We start from the raw sequence: 11692 nt of genomic DNA on the forward strand, positions 1-11692 counted from the left end.
ACAATTTGTGCGCATGCTCCATTTTTTAACAAAATATAGGAAGAATTTAACTAGCTATGGTATCTTTTTTTGTGCTACAATTTCAACCAAACTTATAGGAGTAATGCACATAGATAAGGAGATATATTTTCAGTGATTAAAGTGCACCTGTTATTGCGCATGCGCCAGTTATATACAGATAAAAGGGATTTTTTAACTGTCCACAGTGTCTTTATTTGTGCTCCAATTTCAGCCAATTTTATAGGAGTGATGCGGGGTTAGGGTTAGGTAAGAGCTATTTAAATTTGTCATAAAGTAATGCTAGTTATGCGCAACATATACGGGGGATAATTGATTATTCAAAATCTCAATGGCATCCTTATTTTGGATCCCACATTTGGGAAATAAATATCAACATGTCATATGCAATTGATTACATTCTAAAATGTTACCTTGGTGTGCGCATGCGCAAGTTATTTTCAAATAAATAATTCTAAAATGCTAGTTTTATCCTTATTTTCTGTCCATTTTCAGTGTAGAAAGTGTTTATGAAGTACAGCGAAAATGGTTCACTCTGAAGATGAGGCGGTAAGCTTTAAACATAGACTTTTTATGAATATCAACACGTTTAATACTGGAGAAATATTTAAAATGATACAAATTAACAGAAATATTTTGTAGATAGTTTTAAACTCAGAAAGGGACTTGACGGAGGAGGAAAGGGACCTCTTTTTCAAGAAGGTGCCCTTTAATCCTGATCTTAAGGTATCGTTTTCTTACAAATTTATGTTTCTAGAATGTTTTGTTTACAAAAATTTTATCTTATATTAGTTACCAGAGAGTAAGGACTTCGAGATGAACCCACACAACCCTAGATTAATGAGAATAAAAATAAGACCGTTCAAAGGGCACTTCCTTCACATTATCAACTACTGGCCGAAAAGAAAGATTATGCGGTCAAAAAAGGTAAAAATATAACATATGTTTACAAGAATTAGTACTTTAATTATAGATAAACAAATGCTTGCAGTAATTACTTCTATGTTACAGGTTCAAAATCATAATGGTGATGATGATGATCAACAAATGGAAGAGGACCAAAGAGCAATAGAGGAAGTTGAGAGGGAGGACGACCCTGATTACAAACCGGAAGAAGAGGATGATGATGTGATGCAGGAGATCGTAAGCATCACAAAACTAAAACATCTGACAATACCCTTGGTCAGATGTGACCAGGTAAGCCAAATGCTTTCTTATTTGATATATTGATTGGGTTTCTCTTGTTATATTTAGCTTGTACTTGCCAATTCCTCTTCCCATGACCCTAAAAAGCCTGGGAATCAGGTATAAAATAAACAAAAAACAAGAAATCTGTGAGCCAATGCTCACCAGTAATACCCCCGCTCTGATGTAAATAAGCACTATCATGTTAATATACACAAGTTCAGTTACAGGCAGATGCACAGAAAAATATGAAGTTGACATCAGATTCATATCAAAATTAATCCACCATATGGCATGCCTAAACAAAAAAAGTAATAAAATTTGAAGCATCGCATGCCTCAGAGAAGATTGTGTTAAAATTTCAAGCATCTACAATGAGTAGTTGCAGAGGAAACTGCGACAAAAATTTGTTATGTATGAAACAGACAGATGCACAGACAAACAGGAAGTTGATATCGGATTTGAACGAAAATGTATCCCATTATATGGCATGCCTCAGAGAAGATTGTGTTAAAATTTCAGTAATCTACAATGAGTAGTTGCTGAGTAAACTGCGACGAAATTTGTTATGTATGAAACAGACAGATGTACTGACAAACAGGAAGTCGACATCAGATTTGTGCGAAAATGTATCCCACCATATGGCATATCTCAGAGAAGATTGTGTTCGAATTTCAAGCATCTACGATGAGAAGTTGCTGAGGAAACTGCGACGAAAATTTGTGATGTATGAAATGGACAGACGCACAGACAAACAGGAAGTCGACATCGAATTTGTATGAAAATGTATCCCACCATATGGCATGTCTCAGAGAAGATTGTGTTAAAATTTCAAGCATCTACGATGAGTAGTTGCTGAGTAAACTGGGACGAAAAATTTGTGATGTATGAAATGGACAGACGCATAGACAAACAGGAAGTCGATATCGGATTTGAGCTAAAATGTATCCCACCATATGGCATGCCTCAGAGAAGATTGTGTTAAAATTTCAAGCATCTACGATGAGTAGTTGCTGAGAAAACTGCGACGAAAATTTGTTTCGGACGGACACACAGACAGACAGACGGACGGACAGACACACAAGGGTAAAACAGTATACCCCCCCTCTCCTTCGGAGCGGGGGTATAATTATATCAATTCTCTTTCAGAAAATCAATAGTTTATTTTGTTTACATTCAATGTCATTTAAAACAAGGGTTACCTTACAGGAAAAACAGATACCCTCCCTCCAAAATTAAGATGGACCTCAAGCTAGCCCAAACACTAACCCTGTTCTGGATGATCACTAACAACTGGTAACTATTTCTGTTGGGGTTGTTTTGTTTTCATGATAAGCTTAGATTTGTGACAATCCTATTATCTTTCATAGAAGAAAAGGAAGAGATAAGAAAATGGCCCATGAAAGGACCAAAGCAGCAAGTGACAGGAAATAGGAAGAGAAGGGCGTGTCCGGACTGCAATATTGTAGTCGTCCACCTGCCAAGAAATCTCAGAATAGCCCACGTATACAGGAAAGAAGCAGCAAGAGAGTAGGCCAAGACTTGTAAAGCCAAGTAAGAAGAATATCAAGATTCAAATGAATATATTTTAAAAGTTAAGTTAAACTTCAAGTGTTAACCTTTATGCATGTTTAAATACTATTATTTTCTCTATGAAGATTTTTTAAAAAGTACCAAATTAAAGGGTGTAAGTCAGTGGTCCAAAGACTTGATTCGCATTTGGTTACATTTCGTGACAAGAAGAGCGCAGTACGGTTAAGGCAACATTTTCTATAAAAACTCAAAGAATCCGATACACAAATAGTATTATTATTGAGCAAGACGCTCTAGTAAAAATAGCTAAGGGTTATCTTAAAGAGTATGCCAATCACTTTTCACATCGGTAGTTTTTGACATCATGAGGTCACGTGGGCTCCAATTTTAGGTCAAAAATTGAGATGTCAAATTTAACCAGCAAGGGCAAGGCAAACAAAAAATTAACTGCACAATGTTTTGTGTTGTCTCTATGTATCTATACTTTCTCAAAAGTGATGCTCATTCAGTTAGTTTTCCGATATAACTAAGTTACTTACTCTACATATTATACGGAAAGCTCACAGCAGTCTACGCCAACTCAGAAGGCTTACTCTACACAGGAAAAATGTCCACATGTGTTAAACATGCGTTTAACATACCCCGGTATATTTTTTACACATGTAAAACAAATAAAAGGAGCACACGTGTATAGGGTGTTTATTTTTACATGTGTTAAACATGTGTAAAAAATCAACACATGGTAAATTTCTACATATGAAAAGTGTGTTAAACACGTGTTTTATGTATGTTATACTTTATATGTGAATTATACGTGTATAATATTACTGTTGGTGCTTCTTATTATTATACTTCTTCATTCCTGCCTTTCAAAATAGTTTCATGGTGATTGAAATATTTTTCTGTAGCTCATGAATAAGCAGGCCTTCCTTGTAGTGGTTGCGTGGCTCCTTCTTGAACAGTATACAATGTACAGTATACACACACTCAGCTCTGCTCATACTTCTGTCTATAATAACTTTCCTTGAATGGATAATATATTGAAATAACAAGTTAATATTGGTATCAAGTTCTTTATTTCAGGTAAAATTAACATTTCTTTTTATTGTTCTCTATCCTGCTTCTACAATTTGGAGGAAAATAAAGAATTACTTAATTTAGAAAGGAAAAAAAAATAGAGCTTAAAATGTCATGATAAATTTGTAATAATCAAGCTGTCTTACCTCTTGATATCTCTAAATTTTCTTCTCCTCTTTCTCTTGGAGGAGATCCCAAGGAGATCCCAAATATTCTGTCGATCGTCACCCAGAATAGCGTCATAGAAATCTGAAAAAAAAGAAAAATGAATTGTGCATGATGGTGTTCAATCTTGCAAGATTTCTTCCTAAGTAGCATCAGATTCTCCTTATCCTTGATGTATGCCATTTCCAAAGGAGAAAGATCAAACAGCTTATGCAAGAAGATGCGGACAAGCAAGTAGAAATAACTAAAAGAAAAACACTCAATTTTCAAGCAATTCAAATTTTATAATAGAGATCTAAATTTGCATGAATGATAAAGCACTATTATATGAGCTTCCATTACTCATACTCATAAATAGTATTTATTGATGTATGGATTTTAATTTCATAAAATTATACTGAAGCTCACTTAATAATAAAATTAAGCTTCAGTAAGACGAAGACATTCAAACAATTATAATTTTATAGATGATTTTTAAATTCTCCACCGCGATTGTTTCACAGTGTTTGGCATTTGACAGCGAATTCAAATATTTGTTTTATTGAATTTGATACATCCATTGCTGCTTTTTGCTTCAATGCTACAATCAAAGAATGTGGGCTACTTTTGAATTAACCTTGCGGATATTGTCATAGTAGTTAGATTTTCAAATATCATTCAGAATCCATTATTTTGAAGATTGATGAGCTTCACACTTATTCACATTGTTATCTAGATGTATCTAGAAAGAAACATATCGATTTGTAAATAAACATACTTACTGATTAAGATACTCAAATTGCTGTCATCATCCGTTGGTGGCAGGTTTGTCAGTTCAGGATTCTACAATGAAAGTGAAATATTGAATTAATATAAATATTCATTGAAGAAATTTTTGTCAACTAAAAGCTGTCGTAAACAATGCATTGAATGTCAAATGTAAATTACTAGTTTATCACTTACATGAGCTGGTGTGGGGTATGCACATCGGTTGTGGCGGATTTAAAACGATGAAGCTTTCTATGAAGTGTATAGTTTTGCTATAAGTAAAGTATCAAACAACTCGCAAATTGCCCTCAAATGGAGAAGTACTGACGAGTGTGTCACTTGTGGGGCTGTCATTGGTAAGCCTAGCACTGCCGCTCCTACTGAGGGTGACACTGCTTCTCTTGTCGGGAGTTGTACTAGTGCCCTCACTTGGGCTGTCACTGCTCGTCCTGCTGGCGGAGGTACTGATCCTGCTGGGGGTTGCCACACTGCTGGTTCTTGAGGGGGGGGGGGGGTGCAAGAACCTGCGAGAAGTTTGATGTACTACATGTATGTACTTTTATGCTGTATAAACTATGATATTCAAAATTATGGATTACTATGGGACTGTGAAATCTATGTCAAATTTAATAAAAGAAATTTTTGGTTTATGAACATTGATGAAACTCATAATATTTTGTGTCAATTTTATTAGTTATATAATGCATTATGGAATCAGACAATATTTGTTATGTTGAACTTAATTTGGGAGGGTTGCTTATTGGATCTTAATAATCCTAGATCTATTTTGTTTATTATCCCCTCGCGCAACTAGTTGCGGAGGGGATATAGCATCGCGAATGTGCGTATGTATGTATGTGTGTGTGTGTGTTAGTGTGTTCGTTACCTTGTGGGCAGGATTGACAGAGAACCATTGCATTAACTTTTCTCAGCGTTTACATACTTGTGTGGCAGTATAAAAGGACGAAGCCTTTTAATTGTCAAGTCCATTGATGGAATATCTCTTCAGATATCGCGTTTTTACTGCCTCGAAACACTGACATTCCATGTAAGAGTTGACAATAATCATTTGTGGGCAAGATTGACAGAGAACCTTTGCATTAACCACTCTCAGCGTTTACATACTTGTGTGGCAGTATAAAAAGACGAAGCCTATTAATTTTCAAGTCCATTGATGAAATATTTCTTCAGATATCGCGTTTTTACTGCCTCGAAACACTGACATTCCATGTACGAGTTGACAATAATCATTTCAGCTAGGGAACCAGTTTAAAAACCGTGTCGAGTCTGTGGTGACAATATTAATAGAATTTGATGAACGTCGCGGTTTCATTACCAAACTCCACCAGGTGTCTGGAAATTTGGGATCCACGTTAAATTGAAAGTGTGTGTTGGGGGGGGGGGGCTAAACCAACATAAAAGGTAAACCCCAATTTTTCAATGCATAGAAATTGTCAAATTTGCAAAAAAGTGGGAGGCTAAGCCCCACCCCACCCTTGTTCCGACGTCTATGCCACAAGTTCAAATAAACTCTCGATGTACATTGTTATTTTTCATTGCGAAAAAAATGCATATTGCCTGGAACTGTGAAATATACTAATTAGGTTTGTAAATAATTAAAATTACTGAGACTTGTACATGTAGCACGCGTGACATGTTTCTACGTAACTAGGCTGATAGATGCTGGTACAAAAGGATCCCTCACTGCTCAATGGCCGTCAGTGCCTATTATGAGAAAAAATGGGCAGCTCTTTACGGACAAGCCTTCATATGAGCAAAATACTCATGAGAGGGACATTAAAGAAGATAGGTTGTACTATCAATCTTGGACATGTTTAACGTCCCTCTAGAGAATTTATCTCTCATGAGATATTACCATTACCAGAGATGTTCCTGTCGCGAGGGGATGCTCCGCTTAGCGGTGCCCTTGTTTAGGAAATGACACATAGAACATAATTTGGTACATGGAGCATAACTATCAATCTTTGAAATGTAAACAACCAAATGATGTATTACTTACACATTTTGTCTCTGAATCACCGAGGTAGAAGGTGATGGGGTGATCAAAGTCCAATACAATTGAAGTCAGATCTTTGCAGTGGTGGGGGGTGTTCTCGATCTCCACAACACGTACAGTTGTTGCTGTGAGAAGGAGAACACGGCGGTCATCAAAATAGTAGAAGGAAATAAATTCTGATTCAATGTACCCGCTATAACCCCCCCCCCCATCCAATTACACCTATCAAGTGTGCACACCTCCTCTAACCTTATTGCCCCTAGAGCATTAATAATTAACAGAAAACACATGATATTAACGGTGACCATCGACATCCGACATATCGTGAATTTCGCCATTGCTCTTTGATGCGCAATATTCAAAGTGTCGAACCCGATCAAAATGAACATAATACAGACTAAACATATCCTAAACTATTTGTCATCTCCCTCGGGAAATGACACATTAAGATTGTATGCCGGAAGTGAAGTCCTAGTGTAAGCCTCCATTAATCTTTCGGGAATCCTCGATGTTTTACAATATCTCAAGTGAGAATCTGAAAAAGGAGTTCCAAGTAGCCTGTAAACTGGTTTTCTTTTAGAAGAACTGTAACGTGTCGAGCGGAATAATAAACAGCAATCGGGGGTCGTACCTTGTTGATTCAAGGTTTTGGGGGATGATTTCCAATATAATATAATTTTTCTTAATAAATGATTGACAAATGATTGATTACAAAGGCCTTCAAAATATACAAATAAATGGCCAACCTTATCTAGGTTAATAATCACAGTGCTTTAGAGAATTACAAATGATTGGGAAAATGGCAGTGGGTAGACTATTTCTAATGCTGGCCAACCTCGGGCTGACGCTTGTACTGCAGCCTTATTCAGGACACAGTCAGTACAAGTGACAGCCCTTCAACTGCTGTGCACACTGCTAGCCTTATTCAGGCAGACACACTGCACACAACAGCCTGGTTGCCAGACAGGTCGACAAGACGAATTATAGATTTAGATGGCTAACCTCTGTTGCTGGTTAGCCTCTTGAGTGGCTTGCCACTCAGAAAACACAACAGCTTTTATTTATTGTTATCCTCTTAGACTAGACCTTACTTATTTCATAAGGTCGACTTCTTTTGTAAGTTGACTTTATTTCATAGCCTCACTTACCGCTGTTGATATCTTAGCACACGTCTTGTTTGCCACACAGCTCGAACTGGAAAGAACGCTCGCTACTGCGATTCAGGCTTTATATACTTTTTAAAGCGGATGTTTACGTCCACATCCTAATCACCGAACCCGAATGATTACAATACAAATTTCCGGAATATTACACTACCCACGCCTCCGATGACATGCGTCCCGCATGCAAACTCAAAAGATCAACAATTTTTTTTTTTTTATTATTAATATATATTCATTTATCTTGTGTTTTTTTTTGTTTTTTTTTAAACAACAAAACTGTATTTATATGGCTGACCAAAATAGTCAACAAAACAAGAGCAGCAATAAAAGTAGCAACCACTGAATAACACTACCTGTGTTAAATGTACCGGTAAGTTTCAATTTAATTACTTGAAAATGTCACTTGTAAATGAATCTTTCCTTTGTAACGACCTTGATATCTGCCTCTCCTTCACGATACTTCTTTGTCGTTTTGGTCACAACTTCTCTCTTCTTTGGGGATGGCTGTGTGTAAGCGTCAACTCTGTTACTTTCTACGGGTGTTACTCCTGGTATGTCAACCTGGATTGAAAAATCCATACAAGTGGTCTTCTTTGGAACAGGGATCCCCTCCAAACTTGGTCGTTTTCTAGTGAATGGCAAAGTTGGCTGAGTCTTCTTACGGAAAACTCTTCCTTCTAGCAAATTGCCTTCTATCTTCTCTGGATCCTCTTTCTCTTTCTGCTCATCAATATCATCTCCTTCATCACTTGAGTTACTACTCGATGAGTTGGCAGAGGAAATCTCGCCTATAACTTCACCAGGGTCCTGGTCCAACCAATCTTCGTTTGCGCCTTCATCATCTTTGTTTTCGTCACCAAACGAGCAACCTGCCTTCTCCGGATCCTTATTTTGTTCTTTTGGGCCCAGTTTAATGGGTTCATCATTTGGTCCCAATCCAGGGTGACATCTTTTGACGTGTCTTTTGAGGTTAAGTTCCCTACTGTTTGTGAAATCACATATGGGACATTCAAAAAGCCTCATGGCACAAATCATAATGTGCCTCTTAAATTCGTCCTCTGTCCGTGCAGGCTCCGAACACATTGGACACCGCCGATATTCTTTTCGTGTGGTCGTCTTAGTCTTAGCCATCACTACAAAAATATACAAACATAAAAACTATATAAGTTTCCTAATAATTTCTTTTTACATGCATACTACAGAGACTATTAAAAATCTGTCTCATAATCATGCAACCAACTGGGAGGTTTACGATGTCTGCTAGGGCGATGGGACACTGGGAGTTCATCATTAACGCTTTTGTCAACATCACCACTCATAGGGCCAGTGTCCTCAAGAGTTTCACTCGTTGACAACGGCTCGTCGTTGTCCCCTGATAAAGTCTGCGCATACTTTTTCCGCATTCTGTCAACATGAATGACCTGATCTGATCCTCTTTGACCACAATTGACCAGATATGTTAGGTCAAACATTTGTTTTACTACCTTAAATGGACCTCGCCAATAACTTGTGAACTTGGGTGAAGTACCTGGTTTTCTTCTTGGGAAGAAAACATAAACCTCTTCACCCGCTTCGAAATTATGCCATTTCAATTTTCGGTCATGGTAATGTTTTTGCCTGACCATTGCTTGATTCATCCTTGTTCGCACAAATTTATGAGCGTTTTCCAGGCGTTCTTGTAAATACCATGCCCATTTGTTGCTTGGCACCTCTTTTATTGATGGAGGCATCTCATACATTAAATCCAGTGGCGTCGACACCTCTCGCCCAAACATCATCATATTTGGTGTCATCCCTGTTGTCTCATGTACCGAGCTTCGATATGCCATCATCACAAAAGGAAGATGGACATCCCAATCAGTGTGGTGCTCGTTAACAAAACCACTTAGCATTGTTGTTAACGTTCTGTTGAACCGCTCCACCATTCCGTCCGACTGTGGGTGGTACGGAGTGGTGTGGTTTTTCTGGATGTCCAACAGTCTGCACATTTCCTTAAAAAGGTTGCTTTCATACTGCGGACCCTGATCAGAATGTATGGTGGCTGGTACTCCAAATCGGGAAACGACTTCTTCAATAATCTTTGTTGCGACGGTTTCTGCCTCCATGTTTGGCAATGCAAATGCTTCCGTCCACTTTGTAAAGTAGTCTGCCACAACAAGGATATACTTATTCCCATTTGATGTCATTGGCAGTTCACCTAACAGATCAGTCGCTAGTCTTTCCATTGGATACCCTGTGAAGACTAAATGCATTGGAGCCTTGTTGTTTTGTCTAGGTGCTTTTCTCTTGGTGCACACTTCACAGCCGCGAACATAAGAATGAACATCCCTTTGGAGGCCTGGCCAATAGTAAGATTGACGGATTCTCGCAAGTGTCTTGTGGATACCAAGATGGCCCGCTGTCCTTGAGTCATGGTAATGTTTCAAAACATTCCATCGCTCCTGCTTCGGGACAACGGCTTGCAAAGTATCCTGCTTTGTAACAAGATCTGACCACCTTCTATACAACATTCCATTGTCAATGACCAGTCGGTCCCACTGAGAGCAAAGGGATTTCACAACAACAGATTCGGACGCAATCTCATCATTTTTCGGTTGCTTTCTCCTTTCGAGCCAAACTTTTACCTTTTTGATATCCTCATCTTCATCTTGAAGACATTTCAAAGGCTTTTCTAGGATCAACTTGTCTTGGGTCTCAAGTTTGTTTACGGTTTGGTGAGTCAATTCATTATGGCTGACTTTACACTGCTTGCATGGCAATCTACTCAGACCATCCGCATTACCATGTAGTCTACCTGGCCGATGTTCTATTGTAAAGTCATATGTGGATAACACATCCATCCACCTAGCAAGCTGTCCTTCGGGGTCCTTAAAATTCATCAACCATCTCAGGGCGCTATGTTCTGTCCTTACCGTAAATTGTCTGCCGTATAGGTAATGCCTAAAATACTTGATGAAGTGTACAACAGCCAGAAGCTCTTTTCGGGTTACACAATATTTTCTTTCGGATTTGGAAAGACTTCTGCTGGCAAAGGCAATTGGTCGTTCAACACCATCCTTTATCTGTGACAATACTGCACCAATTGCATATTGACTGGCATCAGTATCTAGGATGAATCTCTCGTTAAAATCTGGATGAGCCAAGACAGGAGTTGTTGATAGCTGCTTTCGAAGATTGTCAAATGATACCTGACATTCATCAGACCATTTGAAATTAATACCCTTCTTTGTCAGATCATGTAATGGCTTGGCAATATTGGCAAAGTTTTTGACAAATCGCCTATAATAACTGCAGAATCCTAAAAATGATCTTAACTCTGATACATTTGAGGGTACCTGCCATGTCTGAACGGCCTTAATTTTATCAGGATGTGTAGCAATCCCCTTTTCAGATACGACGTGTCCCAAATATTCTGCTTCTGTTGAAAATAGAGTGCATTTGCGAGGCTTGAGCTTTAGTCCCGCAGCTAACAATCGATCAAACACTTGTGTGAGATTTGAAATCATGTCTCCTACCGTTTTTCCAACAACAATGATGTCGTCCAGGTATACAAGGCATATCTGCCATTGCATACCTCTTAGCACAAGCTCCATGAGACGCTCAAACGTAGCAGGGGCGTTACAAAGCCCAAAGGGCATAACTTTAAAACTATAAAGCCCTTTTCTGGTTGCAAATGCAGTCTTGGGTCGATCTTTTTCTGCAACTTCCACTTGCCAATACCCGGCATTTAAGTCTAATGTGGAATAATACTTGGCACCCGATAACTGACCTAGGGAGTCATCTATCC

The 11692-nt window shown here is 38.2% G+C and overlaps 1 protein-coding gene across 1 annotated transcript; it reads right to left on the reverse strand.

Moving 5' to 3' along the window:
• Positions 1–8304: 8304 nt before the first annotated feature.
• On the reverse strand, positions 8305–9036 carry LOC134259235 (RE1-silencing transcription factor-like). Its single transcript, XM_062741836.1, has one exon. It carries the CDS (start codon positions 9034–9036, stop codon positions 8305–8307), a length of 732 nt encoding a protein of 243 aa, XP_062597820.1.
• Positions 9037–11692: the final 2656 nt, after the last annotated feature.

This window comes from Saccostrea cucullata, unplaced genomic scaffold (genome assembly GCF_032062105.1).
Source record: "Saccostrea cucullata isolate Sc308-1 unplaced genomic scaffold, CSIRO_AGI_Scuc_v1 ctg2613, whole genome shotgun sequence".
Lineage (NCBI taxonomy): Eukaryota > Metazoa > Mollusca > Bivalvia > Ostreida > Ostreidae > Saccostrea > Saccostrea cuccullata.

What these genes read in the sequence shown, in the direction of transcription:
- LOC134259235 (XM_062741836.1), bottom strand. Translation starts at nt 9,036, where the DNA reads ATGGCTAAGACTAAGACGACCACACGAAAAGAATATCGGCGGTGTCCA.